General features: G+C 38.7%; 2 protein-coding genes and 1 pseudogene across 5 annotated transcripts; all 3 read right to left on the bottom strand.

The window, feature by feature from the left end:
* Window positions 1-4: 4 nt before the first annotated feature.
* Window positions 5-4,662, bottom strand: LOC137745620 (Pentatricopeptide repeat (PPR) superfamily protein). Of its 4 annotated transcripts, XM_088681150.1 has the most exons (5): window positions 4,521-4,624; window positions 4,163-4,430; window positions 839-4,056; window positions 514-682; window positions 5-419 (listed from the first exon to the last, which is right to left on the bottom strand). In XM_088681150.1, the coding sequence occupies exons 2-3, from the start codon at window positions 4,310-4,312 to the stop codon at window positions 943-945; spliced, it is 3,264 nt and encodes a 1,087-aa protein (XP_088537276.1). In that variant the 5' UTR covers window positions 4,313-4,430; window positions 4,521-4,624; the 3' UTR covers window positions 5-419; window positions 514-682; window positions 839-942. The 4 variants fall into 4 exon arrangements, with proteins under 4 accessions (XP_088537276.1, XP_088537278.1, XP_068341699.2 ...); XM_088681152.1 differs by having other exon boundaries at window positions 565-682; window positions 4,166-4,662; XM_068485598.2 differs by having other exon boundaries at window positions 4,166-4,661.
* Window positions 4,663-5,174: 512 nt separating this feature from the next.
* Window positions 5,175-9,783, bottom strand: LOC137745042 (TATA-box-binding protein 1). Its single transcript, XM_068484898.2, has 9 exons — window positions 9,287-9,783; window positions 8,455-8,542; window positions 8,117-8,188; window positions 7,251-7,301; window positions 6,837-6,881; window positions 6,649-6,741; window positions 5,794-5,895; window positions 5,621-5,694; window positions 5,175-5,475 (listed from the first exon to the last, which is right to left on the bottom strand). Coding segments are annotated over exons 1-9 (606 nt in total). The 5' UTR covers window positions 9,367-9,783; the 3' UTR covers window positions 5,175-5,474.
* A 2,558-nt stretch (window positions 9,784-12,341) lies between these two features.
* LOC137744614 (protein SINE1 pseudogene) lies at window positions 12,342-15,213 on the bottom strand (annotated as a pseudogene).
* Between the last annotated feature and the right edge of the window lie 319 nt (window positions 15,214-15,532).

Below are 15,532 nucleotides of genomic sequence, written 5' to 3'. Positions count from 1 at the left end.
AGAATTTGTCCACTATCACCATGTCTTTCTTTCTCCCTTTCTTTCTTTTACAATTGAATTGTCCCATTGAATTGACAATGATTGAATCAAGAATTCAAGATGCAACCACAAACCAAACATACATACCAGCACTAAAATTACCGACAAACAATCAGCATTGAACACTCTTTTGCTGTTTCATGCACTACTTAAGTTACACGCCTAGCACAATAACACAATTCCTAATTCCCAAAGGCAGGTCCAAACTCTCTCTAATGTCTCAGAAATCGGAGAATCAGGACTTGTATATCGAAGCTGTGACCCAAGAGATTTCTCTCTCTTTTTCCATAGAAGAGGAAAAAGCTCCTCCTCATCCTCAAGCTCATCAAATCCAATTGGTTTGATGGTCTCCAAGTGTTGCTGGCCCTCTTTTTTCACCCCTTGTCACAAAAGAAAAAATATGAAAAAGAAAACTAATATTGTTGCTTTCAATACAAGAACTAAAAATTAAAGAACCTTGAGAATCCGACTTACCTATCCACCATCCAGGGCTTCAGTATTAAGAAGGGCAAAGGCAATCCTCACCTGGAGTAACCAATCGCTACCAAGTCCTTGAACATTCAAATACCAGAAAGAAGCAGTAGCTAACAGAAATTGGACACGGCAGAGCTAGTTCACACTGCTGAAGCTTGTTTTTGGCCGCCTGAGAAAGTAAATGAAGAGCTAATGTGAGATTTCAGATGACAGATTTCTGCATATTACAAGGCTAGCTAACAGAGTCACATAAGATTGACAAGCCATGGTCCCTAAAATTCTGTACAAACAACAGTATAAGGAAATTGCTGGTTACAGTTCGTACCGGTAAGTCTATAAAAGGAAACTTCAGTAGGGGGCTCAATCATATGAAGTGATTGAAATTCTCCGTGCAAACAATGATTTCCTCCTCATAACCTTTTGACCATCTTACCAGTAATCTCTACAAGAACAAACACCATCTTTGAAATGATGAAAACGATAAGCATCTCGTACTATGATAGTTCGATTACAAATCTTCGACGTGTACTTGATCCAATTATGGCAATCATTGCAAACACGAAGATTCTTCATTACACGTACAGGAACAGCATTAGATAAGTTGAGTAGGCCAAAAGAAATTGCCAATTTCTCACTGTGAATATATACTGTTGGATCCTTCTGCTTCTGTTCTATATCATTCCAAAGGTTGGAACGATCCTCAACATAACCAATTTCAGCTGCTCGCTCATTCAAATCCCCTAAGAATTCATAAATCGTATCTGCAAGTGGGTGCAGTCGGTCACCGACAAAGAAGGCATGTACTGAATTCTTGACCTCAATCCAGCTACGACCGGGCTCTTTCTTCACACCCCTTTCCTTCATCAATTGCCTCGTCTGATCCCTACGATCCCACATTCCTGACACTGCATACATATTGGATAGCAGCACGTACGTTGCTGAGTCTTCAGGTTCCAGTTCTAGAAGATGATTGGCAGCAAACTCTCCAATTTCAGTGTTCTTGCGAGTTATGCAAGCACTTAAAAGAGTCCTCCAAATCATTGCATCTGGTTTCACTGGCATCTCCTCTATAAACTTTCTGGCACGGCTCAGAGAACCAGCTCTACCTAGAAGATCAACAACGCAAGCATAGTGTTCAGGCTTAGGCACTAACCCATGCTCTTTTCTCATGGATTCAAAGTAGCCAAGCCCTTCATTTACCAAGCCTATATGGCTACAGGCTGTAAGTACCCCCACAAATGTGACATGGCTTGGTGCTATACCAAGTTGTTTCATCTGCTCAAATAGGTGTATTGATTCAATACCACGCCCATGTTGAGAATAGCCAGTGATCATGGCATTCCAAGAAATCTCATTTTTTTCAGGCATTTCAGAAAACTCTCTCTTGGCATCATTAATGCTACCACACTTTGAATACAATGTGATTAACGCATTGGAAACCTCAGTTTCGGAATTGCTGCCAGTTTTTATAATTGTGGCATGGATCTGCTGCCCTTGTTTTATATTTGCTAAGTTAGCAGCAGCGCTAACTGCAGAGCCAAATGTGAACATGTTAGCTTCCATTCCAGCTTTATTCATCCGAGCAAATACTTGCAGTGCTTCCTCATAGTACCCACTCTGTGCAAACCCAGATATCAATCCATTCCATGACATATTATCTTTAGAATCAGTTGCCTCAAATGCTCGGTATGCTTCCTGTATTCTACCACATCTAGAGTAAAGGGTAACAAGTGCATTTCCAACTGAAAGATCATCTGAATAACCAAAGACACACGCCTGAGCATGAATTTGTCTTCCTTGACTAAGTGCTTGAATACCAGCACATGCACTTATTGCACTTGAAAATCCTATGTTGTCAGACTGAATCCCTCGCCTTTGCATTTCTTCAAAAAGTATCAGAGATTCAGAAAATAGATCATGCTGTGCATACCCGGCTATCATAGCTGTCCATGAGACGACGTCATCTGCAGTGAGTCGTCTGAGAATTCTCAGGGCAGTATCCAGCTCCCCATGCTTAGCATACATATCGATGAGCACACTACAGACATAAACATTAAAATGAAAACCAGTTTTTATGACTTGAGTATGTATCTGCTCTCCCAAATTGAGAGCTCCAACAGAGGTACAGGTTCTTAGAATACTAGGGTAGGTGTACTGATTAGGAATCATGCCCTCAACATGCATTTGCCTAAATATCTGAAATGATTGATCCAGATCATCCAACTGACCATAAGCAACTAGCATCACATTCCACAGGACCACATTTTCTGTCTCTGTTGTGAGGAAAAATTCATAGGCAGTTTGCACATCTGAGCATTTCACATAAAGATCAAGCAGAGAACCTTCAAGGATAATATCTGATGACATTCCCGCTTTTATTGCAAGTGAGTGGAGTTGTTTTCCCTTCTGCAGAGCACCAATTTCCGCGCATGCACTCAAAAGACTAGCAATTGTAACACAGTCTGGTCTCAAACAATCAATCTGCATTCTTTTGAACAATTCCAATGCTCTATCACTAAATCCGCACTGAGCTAACCCAGAGATCAGTGAGTTATAAGATACTGCATCCCTCTGCCACATTGTTTTGAAAATTTGTTCAGCAGATATAAAGTTCCCTGAGCGGGAATATAACGTCACAAGTGCATTGCATACATATGTTTCACAAGAAAAACCCCCCTTGAAAATAAGGCCATGCAGTTGCTCTCCCATCTTAAATAACTCTATTTTGGTGCAGGCACTTAGCACGCTGGAGAACACATAAGGAGTGGGTAAAATATCTGACGTTTGCATCTCAATGAATAAGAGAATTGCTTCTTCTTCACGTCCATTCTGAGATAAACCAGAAATAATGGCAACCCAGGAAACGCTATCCCTTATATACAATTTATCAAAGACCTTTTTAGCAGCATCTACAGACCCGTTTTTGGCATACAAATCAATCAAGGGATTACACACAAGCAAACTAGTACCAAAACCATGACAGATAACCCTAGCATGAATCTGTTTGACATATTGAAGATGAACATTACTGCCACCACATGCCCTTAAAACCCTGGAAAACGTGGTCTCATCAGGATGCACATTATCTGCTAACATTCGGGAAAAGAAATCCAATACTTGACCGGTCAACTTGTTTGCAAGAAACACTTGAATTATGTTATTCCATGAAAACAAACTTCTGTAGGGCACATCATCAAAAACCCTAACTGCGCCCTCTAAATCACCAGCAGCAAGGTAAGCATCAATAAGGCCATCGCATATTACATGTTCAGCATCAAAACCCAGCTTCAGAATCCTAGAGTGAAGCTTCTTAGAATCTAACAAGGAACCGGAATTGGAGCAGCCTTTTAAAAGCCAAATATATGTCTGACAATTAGCACGAACACTACGTGTTTCCATGGAATGCAGGAATTCAATCCCCTTTGGATTATTACCTTCATTTTGATGAAGTAGAAAGTCGTCGAGGACAGGGGCATTGGCTGCTGCTGCATTACTAGTATATTCTTCTGGCGAGCTCAACCGGATGACACTCCCACGAAAGCGCTGCAGAAAATGCCAAGCATTAAAGAGCCAGAACAAATCTAGGTGGCGGTTCACAAGAGAAGAGAGAGAATTTTTAAGTAATAAAGAAAGAAAGAGAGATTACTACTACCTTGTGAAGATTGAAACTTGAGGTGGGTTTGGGTTTGGGTTTGGTTGTGAAATAAAGCGGCGGGAAGCGATGGAAGAAGAGAGGGTCGGGGAATTGGTGGAGAGTCAGAGCGAGCATCAAAGATTTGAGACAGCCAGAGCCACTCATCTGTCGACAGTCTTTCAGGGAACGGAACTCAACTGCTGATATCTGTCGAATTCCACTTGTGAATTGTCGGAGAAAAACACTCGGCCGGCGGGATTAGTTTTACTTTTTGGCGGCGGCTCTGCATGTCAAGTCACAGCGAGCAGCTATGTATGCATCGTATGTATGTATGTATGTATGCTTGAGCGAGAGGGTGTTTTGGGGTCCTCACCTCAATAGTCAAAAGATAATAGGGAACTTGTTTGTATTGGGCGGCGCGAAGAAGGCCCGGGCGTCGCAGCGACCTTCTTTGTTTGTTTCAGTTCATCCTTCAGCGGCAGCGGCCTAATTAATTGTAATTTAATTTGTACGTGGAATTGAGGAATTCTTCTAGCTAGGTCATTCTTATTTCTTACGATTACTTGCCAATTACCATTGACAGGCATTATTTTGAATCATGCTTGCTTTATTAAACAAACTCAAATCATACTATAATATTCTAACCTTTTTTTTTCAAGACCGGATGGGCAGTCGAACCTCTCGAAAGATGGCAAGACTAACAAAGGCATTTCAACCTTACAACGTGCCGCATAAAATGCGGACTTAAAATTCGTCCTAATCACTAGACCACCCGTGATGGTTATGCTATAATATTATAATTGATTACAACTTAAATAGTAGCAGCACTAGCCAGTCAGTCGTTCATTCATTCTAAATTTGTAATTGAGTTGATTTGACAAGCAGAGCACACTTGAATCATTGAATGGTGTTTCTCATTAACCAACCATTCATTCAAAATGACTTGTTCAACTCAAAAGTCGTTAGATTAGACATTGACTGAATCAGAAACGTAAGAACACAATATCATTGAGATTCAATCAAAATGTTTCTACTATCAAAACTGCAACGTTTTATTTATAAATTCCTCCGACATCACAAACAATCCCATCAACCCTGCCTTGGCGCATCATCTTGCCGCACCAAGTTACCAACAACAACAACAAAGCTGCTTTTCCTGTTACATATTCACACCTAAGTGCTAACCCCTTCGCTACCCAACCAGAAATAACCAAAAATATGTCGCACCAGCACAAGGCATTGCCTACCACAGCACCGCAAGCTACCTTCAGAGATGCGTGTCTGCCTCCCAGCAAACGCTAACGCCGTCTGGTATACGTAAGTAGGATCTAAAACAAGATATAACAGAAATCAATTAGCAATATGCTGCTGTTAAGAGAAACAAACATCCTAAATTCATAATTCATCAAGCAACAGATTATGTTTTCTTTGTGGTATCTGTTTGGGGAGTTGAGGAGGGTAGGGAGGGCGCACCATTGCTGGACCTTCCTGAACTCTGTAAGGACAGGGTATATGTTTTCAAAGGCCTTGTATGTGTCATCCCTCACCTAACTCATAAAATTAAACAAAATGTTAGCAAATCGTCCAAACGCAAAGGCATGAGTAATTAAATAGCAACTGAACAACATAGACAAACAACAAATCACCTTTGCACCCGTAATAACAATTTTCCCTGACACAAATATAAGAAGAACAATCTTTGGCTGCTTCATTCGATATATCAACCCTGGGAAAAGCTCTGGCTCATACTGCACCAGCATAACACAAGATAACACTATTTCTTTGCAAAAACCACTACGAAGCATACAAGTGGGCAGCCAGTGCAATGTGTTCACAAGCCTTAGAAACAAAGGAAAGAGGACATATTCCATAGAAGGCCTTACTTTGTACACCAAACTAAAAATTCAGAACTGCAGAATTTTGTTAATGCGCTCATACCCAAACTAAAATTTTAATCTCAATGAGCTCGATATTTTAGCCTAATAGGTCTATCCATTGTCCCATCACAATGTTCATACAAAGTAAGTGTTCTGTCTACAATTATTGGGTATATAAAGTCCTTGTATTGGTCAAAGATATGTTCATAGCATTGATTAATTGAATGTGGGTCCATTGTATGTCTGGAGTCTTGAAGAAAGAAATACACCCAGTTTCAGCAAACTTTCTATGAAGTTCGTTTTGAGTTTTAAGTATTTTCAAGAAAGTATTTTAAGCAATGGACTCCTAGTTTCATAAAACCTTCGGAGGCATGCAAAATACGTGGATCTTGTTGACCATAAGCCCGTAAAATGAAAAACGCCCACATAAGAAGATAACTTGATCATGTAAACATTGACATTAAATCATAAAACAAATCTAAAATCAATAAACAAATATTACGAAACATAAATAAATAAATAAATAAATAATTTAAAAAAAAAAAAAAAAACACTCTATAAATCATATCGAATCATATTAGGGTTATGAAATGCTAAAGCCTGGGACAGATGGTTCTCACTTACACTTGAAAAGGCACCGTGGGAGTATGCAAGACCCTCAAGTCTTATCGGAAATTTAACATCACAGGAGCCAACAATATTTTGAATCTTGAAATCCTGATGTTCAGAAAAGTATGTATTAAAAGAAGTAATTAAAATAATATAACATACTCTTAAAGGGTTGAACACCTAAGAGAGAGAGAGAGAGAGACCTTAAATTTAGCATTAAACCCAAGCTTTTGGATGATTCGAGCATACTGGGAACCAAAAATATCAAATCAGATGAAAGAACTCTGACACTATTCCTTGCAACCTAATTAAGATTCACTTTTCTAACTAAATGAAAAGATAATTATGGAAAGAATAATCATCAATAGTAAAACCACTCCCACTCCTGATATGACCAATAACAAATGAAAAAATATTTAAGTTGCAATACTTAAGGCTGATGCTCCAAAGCATGGGTAAAAGTCCACTCACACTCTACTCCGGTCAAAACTTGCGAAACTCACATATAAAACTATGTTTGAATTAAAATGCCTAAAATTGGGTCAAAACTTACAAAACTCACATATACCACTATGTTTTGCTATGTTAATACCAACGTGTAAGCATTCAACAGATACCTTCCTCGCTGCCAGTTTTGATTGATGTTCACTTTTTGCACCTGTGCATACCTGAAGTACCATAGACATTCAAAATTTAAATCTCTTAACCAGACGCATCCAAGGCATGATGGGTGCATAACTCAAGATTTAAAATCATAAAAATGGGAGAGTGGGGAAAGTAGAGGGTTATATCAAGTTGAAAAAGGATCGTCAAAATGCAATGCAATAGTTACCAGGGTTGTGGCATGAGGTATACTTAAAGCCAAATTTATTACCATAGAAGTTTAGTATATAAACATGCAATTCAGCCATCTATGAAAATGAAACTCATAAAAGGATCAGTCTGTCACCAAATATATATCTTGAGCATCAAAATTTGTGAATTTAAGTATCAACATACTGTACATTTTCGACAAGACATTCAATTCAGAAGGACCATAACCAATCAAATATACACTTTAATTCAGATTCAAATCATTCAAAAGTCAAAACTAGCAAGAAAAAAACATGCTCCCCTTCTACAATTAAGCAATATCATTACTTGACTGCACCCGACAATTGACACACTCATGTATGTAGGATTCCAAACACATTTCGACAAATACATAATCATCTTTGAATATGATGCTAACAGCCGCATCACCAGATAACAGAGCCATCAATTGGAGTACAATTCAAGTAAGATAAACTGTTTTATCAAATCTCACTAACAGGCATAGATTTAAAGAACAAAGTCATTTTTCACAAAAGAAGGGATCGAACAGGAGCAAAAAGATTCAAAAGCAAATTGCTTTCAATAATGATATTACAACAATACAAACAGCTGAAATGAAATCATATCATTGTCAGCAAATAGAATCCCAAAAATTTTTGGGAGGGCTCACCATCTTCCCAGAGGCAAAAATCAAAGCTGTAGTTTTTGGCTCCCTTATTCTCATAATTACAGCAGCAAAACGCTGAAAGACCATTGAATTAAAAAGAAGTTAGTATTCATTACTCCAAAATGTCTAAAGAGAAAGAAAATATGCTAACAAAGTCAGACTTTATTGTAAGTATAGTTTCAGGTATAAACAATGGCCCAAGCAAGACCATTTTGGTAAAGTGAGCTAGCACCACTAAGAACCCTCTACAAAGTATTTTAGAAAAGTGAGCAAGCACCACTAAGATTACCAACATGCTACTGAAATAAATTATAGTCAAGCTTACAAAAAGCCTTGCATACCTTGGGGTTGTATTCTGCATTTCGAGCTTGCAACGCAATTTGCTTAAGATCCAATTTACAATCCAAGTTAACTGTAGATACGATATTCCTACAAACACAACCAAAACAAGAATAAATCATGAAACTTCACTATTTTTCTTCGAAAAACAGAACGTTATTGCTCACAGAAGGGAGGCCTATAGGGTTGATTAAAATGTCTTGATATTATGCATGGGAATAGTCCAAGTTTTATTTTCTTCGGAAAAGAGAACTACTTTAGCTAACAAACAATAGAACTGCAAAAAGAAGACCAGTGATCAAGAAGACCACCATAGAACAAACAAAAAAGAGACTTAGCTAAAGACTCTCCAAAATGCAAAGACTACCAAACAGCAGTTTCTGATGACAAGTTCTAACCATCGCTTCATTTCCAATAAGAGACTAATATTTAATGAAATGTTTCTTAGCAAATAAAACTCCAGTCCTACAAGCTTTAGACAAAGAACACAAACACACACAACAAAAATTCATATAGTTCGGCTTTAAAAAAGTCAACTTCCACCACAAAATTTGAAGAATTTCAATTTTTCAAAAACACAAACATCTCACGGATAGAAATGAAACAGTCGAACCCATAAAATTTCATCTCCATTTCCCTACTGAAAACCACCATAACCCCATAAAGTGATAATCCGAACATAAGCTTGCGAAACCAATCAGATCGAAAAAAACCCACTACACAAAACTCAATTCAGAAGCCTTGGACATGGATATTGAAACGAGAAAACGATATTAGAAACTTCAAACGAAAGGGGTGAGAGAGAGAGAGAGAGAGAGAGAGAGAGAGACTTACTGAAGAGTGGGAACGATGCCAGAGGGGTGAATGGAAAGATCTACAGGTTGGCTCTCTTCTAATCCACTTTGATCCCCCATTTCCAGTATCCCACTATAAAGGGCTCCGTCGATTTCACAAAAATACTATTTTACGATAAGCAAATAAATCAAATCAAAGTTTAATTCTTTAATTATTCTTGTCGGTTCCAGGCAATTGGTCTATTGATCGTCCTGAATCAGATCTGCACAACCTCCTTTGCTCACAATTTCTGAGCCTTAAACAATCTAGGGTTTCGAAAATAATCGGGAAAGAAAATGAGAAGTAGGGAAATTGAAATCGGAGGAAAGTTGGGAAATGGAGGTGGGAAATTTTCAAAAAAGATGTTCTTTTATAGGTTTTGATAGAAGAAATTGGGGAGAGATGGGTTTGGTTTTGTATCTCTGAGGAGGAAATGCGAATGCGGGATTATGTGAGAGTTGTGCGAGGAAGGCCTTTCCCTTTTGTTGTCTGGCTCGGCTTCGCCACTTTTTGTCGTTTTCCTATATATAGGGTCCACAGGCTGATTCTTACATAGCCAGTCAATCCCTTGCCATTACCGGATGTTGCCGGTTTGGTCTCGTGCTTGTCCAAGCAGGATAACCGGATAAGGGGTGGCAATTTGAATTATCGAAAATGTTATTTACACATCGATTTTTACTTCAAAGACTTTCACGTTTTTTTTAAGTTTTTGATACTGATCTTCTTCAATTTATTGAATTTGACAGTCGAAAATTAAGAAAAATGTGTGAGAAATAGAAATATGTGTGCATATAGTACTATCATTGAATTATATATGTTAATTACATCATTTTTTACAACATAATTATTGTGTTTTACTTAGTTAACTCGTTCAATGTTTATTAATACTTAATTATTTGTGAAAGATACCACATTTTCGTCCAATTCAATGTCAGCGTCTTAATGAAGCAACAAGGAGGATGCTTCGAATTTGGTAGCTATCACAAACATATCTGGTACTTTCTAATTTTTATAGTCTATTCCGCAATTGCAATGTCACCATGCTCGAAGGGAGGCAAATCATATTGTTCACAAGTTAGCAAGGTTTGGTCTTCAGTCAATGCTATTTGGTTCAAGGAGCCATAGGATGTCATAACAGATGTCTAAATGAAGGATAGGTCTAGTGGTTAAAGCTATATATTGTGTTTCTTTGTAGCAAGGCACTATTTTTTTTTTCCCTTAAACTTGGGTTGAATGTCCGATAAGATTTTTTTCGCATCGTCGCTCTATTTTGTAGTATTTACCTTCTTTTTTGCATAGTACTCCCATAATCTTTCTTTTTTATCCCTCATTTTTATGTATACGTAGTTTGCTCATGTCTGAAGCTTAAAAGGTAAAAATAAAAATGAAAAAAACAAAATGGTAATGAACCGAGCACTTACAAATTACAATCAATTTCAATTACGTTAACACTTAGGCATGAATCCAATACATTAGCACTTAGAAGTTACCCCCTTAATAAAGCCTCTTATAAAATGTGATCAATTGTATGCAGCAAGACCTACCCTCGTCTCTTTTATTTAGTCATTGACTCAAACCCCACATGCCTTACGGTTGTTAACTTGTTATAAACATAAAAAACATAACACCAAGTCTTTGTTTAGCTATGCCAATAGCTCAACATATTATACAGGATACGCGTATCTTCTGCTTCCCTGTTCCTTCTTATAATCTCCTCCTTTTTTTCTCCATCCTCACACATCCATCTTCTGCTCTTCATTCAATCTGCTCTTCTTGTTCGTATATTTTTAGGTTTCTAATTGCTTCCATATATATGAGCATGGATAATACTTTTATACGCAATTTATTGGGGGGTGCCGCTGCTAAGATTGCTTCCCAGATGCCATTGGCTGCCGGGTTTCTTACTTTTGTGTGCATTGAGTGCTTTGTGGATCAACTGGTTGCTCCGATCAAACCCTTAATCGGCCAGTACTTGGCCAAGTATTTACTTGCCTGCAGTGGCCCCGTGGTCTCCAGATACTTGGACATTTACGTTGCTTACATCCTAAGCTACAAATCCAACGTCGACAACCTGCTGATACAGCTCAAGAAGCTTAAGGCCACACGAGATATGGTGATCCAAACCGTCGAAGATGCAAAAAGGAAGGGAGAAGTGGCGGTCACAGCTGAAGTCGAGAAGTGGTTGAGCAGTGTCGATAGGCTGACCGAAGAAGCCGCCCAGTTTTTCGTATACAAAGGGGACGCAAACAGCGGGTGGTTCCGTTGGTTGTACGGTCTGTTGATGTCGAGATTCCAATTGAGCAAGAAAGCAAAGAAGATGATAGAGCTTCTCGTTCAGCTCCAAGCAGATGGAATTTTTGCTACTGTTTCTAATTAATTACTTGAATTATAATTTTTGTTTGTAGTAGTGATTGCCCAAAAGAATTTGAATTTAAGCATGTGTGGATGTGATTCAACAAATAATATTCAGTCTCCAGAAATTATAATGGCGTGTTTACTAATCCGTAATCGAAAAATCAAAATCTGATTCCGAAATTCACAAAAGTAAATGAAATCACAAGACAAGCAGCCAATAAACACAAAATGCTTGAGTTCATATGATAAATCCACAGTTGATCCGCACAGTATCCTTATCACCTTTTTCTCCTGCTGAACACACAGATTATTCATCTTCTAATTACCCTACTTCTTGTTGTAGTTTGTTGCAGCACCAGCACTTGTACAAAACTAAGTAATAATAATAGTAGCAAGAACAAGAAGAGAGAATTCCCAGTTGCATTGGTGGCTTCACATTCAATACCACTCCCCTACCAATTACCTGTCATCGGAAGCAACTTATGCTATTGGTTCGGAAAGATCAGATTTCTTTACCAGGTTGCCAATTTTGTCACGTTTCGGGATCATTCCTCCCTACTTCAGCGTGAAAAATGAATCTCAAATCAGTAAATTATGGGAGCAAATGGCTGGCTGGGAACCCAAAAATCAAAACATTGGAAACCAAGCAGATACAAATCAGAGAAAATATTGAAAGCAAAAGCAATGAATAAGCTTTTCCTCAAGAACACAAATTCTTCAATTCTCTTCAGTACATTAATCATCCACATCTGGCTGGAATGGTTAAATTCTAGGGTTACAGAACATACAGAGAGAGTCTCCTGTCTACAACCATTTTTCACTTCATCAAAAGAAAATGATCCATCAGATTGATTAGACTAAGTTCAAAAACAAGAGAACGAGTACATTAAGTTGGAACTAGATGGTAACCGTCACGCCATTCGCCTTGATCATTAATCCAAAGAAGTGGCATAGCTACTGCAAGTAGAGCGAAAGAAACACCACAAAACAATTTAACAGCAGCCTTTCGATAGGGATTTTTTATGCCAGACTTTTGAACTTGTGTTTTATTTTCTGGAACCACCCCATGAGATACTTTGTTTTCTGGAACCACCTCATGAGACATCTGCAAATCAGCTTCCGCTGGAATGCAATCTGTTGATGACATTGATTCAGGATCACCTTCAAACTGCTCACTGCCGCCGTAGAAGCTACCATGCTCTCCGTCATCATAGTTCGCACCATATGAACAACCATCTTGACCGTATCTGGCATTTGGGCTCCAATCAAACTCGTTCATGGATAAACTTCTAGATCTTCTTGCTGGTTTTTTGGAGAACTTTGAGTCAGCATTATTTGGTTCCTGAAGAGAGTGAAAAAGCCTTCTCGGAGTATTGAAGATGGTGCTGTCCACATTGAGTGGAGTACGAGACCTTTGAAGCACAGGAGAAGCAATATTGGTCAAAATCAAGACCATAACATGCAATACCATACCAAGATTGATAATAAACAAGAAAATCATAAAATTGGCAGATCTGAATAGAAGTAAAGTTTCAGTTGACAGCTTGAGTGAGCACCACACCTTCGTCGGAAATAAAACATTCATTGACAAACTACTTAAGCTGTTACGAATAGCAGTTACCAACAAATTTCATTATGGAATTAGAGCAGGAATTATGAGTTTGAATCCCTATGGTTTCCTCCTCTCAGCATAAGTTGAATTCCACATCTTGGGCGGTGAGGAGCAAACCACATGTGAGGGGGGAGACATAACAGGAGTGCTGGTTCATGTCCCTTGCTTAAGGTTTTGGGATATAAATTCCCCAACAAACTTTGTCGACTATAACATACCATACCATCCCGATTGGCACTCTTTTCTGAAATGCAAAGCGTTTTAGCAGAGATAAGTTTTCAAAGAGTTAGACACGATAAGCGTTTTGGGCAATCAATACCACTTTTACAACCCAACAAGCAATTTATTCACTTTGTTGCTGCATTACTTTTAGTTAAACTTTTTACCCATGCTCCAAATTTAGTTGGATAACTACTTCGACCCCATAACAATCAAATCAGCAATTGCAACTTCAAATCAGAAGAAAAATTCAAACCATATGTACATGTCAAACTTACCCAAGGACTAGTTGTGGTGCTTCTTGATACTCCATTTCTAGGATTTGTTTGCAGGAACCCTGTAAATTCCTCATTGCAATCTCCTTCGTATTTCATGAATTCATTAATTCATTAATCCCAGAGTTACCTGGATATCCATTCGAGTAGGCACCACCCCGAGCAAACTCCGAGAACAAACCATCCTTGAGAGACACGTCAACTCCTCCATTCTCATGACTCCAAACCTTCCGGTTTACACTTCTACAATCATAAATTGAGTTTCGGCTACCCTGACAACTCATTGTTATAGGTGTCTCAACAAATGAGTCATATTCTGCAGAGGAATCTAGAGTCTGTGATTTGGGTGACACTGATGCAGGAGACTGGTCGCTGGCACTTGATAAGTTTCGCCTCCTGCTCTGGTCTCTCCTACTAAAATTTGACCCACTGGCTGAACCAGGAGCCCTTTCATGTCTCGAACCTTTACCTGCAGCTGTTCGCCTTGCCGTTTGCAGAGCTTCATAGGCAGCCCTTGAGACATAAGCCATCCTATCAGACTGACACTTCCCCATTTCTTCAATTATCAACTCAAAACAAAAATCAGAGATAATGCTCCAAGGATCCGGGCACTTCATCAAGAAATTCACCATTTTGATAGCTGACAGCCGTTTCTGAGAATTCCCTTCCTCTACACCAGTATCCAATAACCGGATTCCAGCTTGAATCCTCAACCTGGCATATGGTTCAACAATTAATGCATTATGCTTTCGCAAGGGACATGACCAGACCCATGTGTGCATTTGTCAGAGTGGACTTCTCCTCCAAATCTCCAGAAACAATCTGACAGACCCTATTAACCATCTCATCCAAAGAAAACGCCAATTATCTGAATCAACAAGGGCCCTCTTAAGCAAAGGGCAGCTCCAGAAGTGAAGCTCTCTTGAGAATCCAAGAGGGAATCCGAGAGAGGAGTGCAAAGTGAATGAATAATGTGCCTCTTCTTATCTTCAGGGTTGGTTGGGTCAATCATATATAGAGCAATAGCTGGGACAACCTTTGAGCATGCCTGTTGAAGAGGGAAAGACCCTGCACTCGAAGCCAAGGTCTTCATTATGATGGTCATGATGCTATTTATCAGAGGGACTATTTTAACACCGTGAACTCGCAAGAACTTCGTACAGCGAAATAGTGCATTCCCCGGACAAAGAACCAGTAAATCTAGCGTCCACTAGAAATATATCAACACTTGCACATATTTTACGACCGTAAATAGCTATACGCGATGTATAAATAAATGACCATGGTGAAAATAAATCACCAATATAGATAAAGCAATTATAAGGTTACCTAACCAATTTCTACTTTAGTCTCATGCAAGACTGCTTCAAAACAATTATTTAATCAAAACAGTTTAATAAAAAAAAGTTGAGCTTTGAAGGGATCCACTCACAGAGATCATGAGTATCTCTATTCAATAGGACCATTTCCTTTGTCCAAGTTATTCAGTAGCTGGTGGTGGTTGGTCACGGTGGAGTTAGAAAGCGTGAGAGATCTCGAGAGTTAGAGCGAAGGAGAGTATGCAGAAATGAGGAAGGAGGACGAAAGTGCAACCGTGAGTGGGATGTTAACCTACTAAAAATTCCCCCATGGAAATTACCATTTTTCCATTCGCTTCTCAAAATTTATATCACTGACTCTCGTTACTCCAACTTCGATTCTGCTTTCGCCTAAGCATTCGTGAGTACAAAAACTAATTTAGTAAAATAGAAAAGCATGAGAAATTGAAATTAAACTCAGACGTCA

The sequence above is a fragment of the Pyrus communis genome, chromosome 12 (genome assembly GCF_041283825.1).
Source record: "Pyrus communis isolate YQ-2024b chromosome 12, ASM4128382v1, whole genome shotgun sequence".
Taxonomy (NCBI): domain Eukaryota; kingdom Viridiplantae; phylum Streptophyta; class Magnoliopsida; order Rosales; family Rosaceae; genus Pyrus; species Pyrus communis.
Note: the sequence above shows the minus strand (reverse complement) of the source record. Positions and strands in the feature narration are given on the sequence as shown.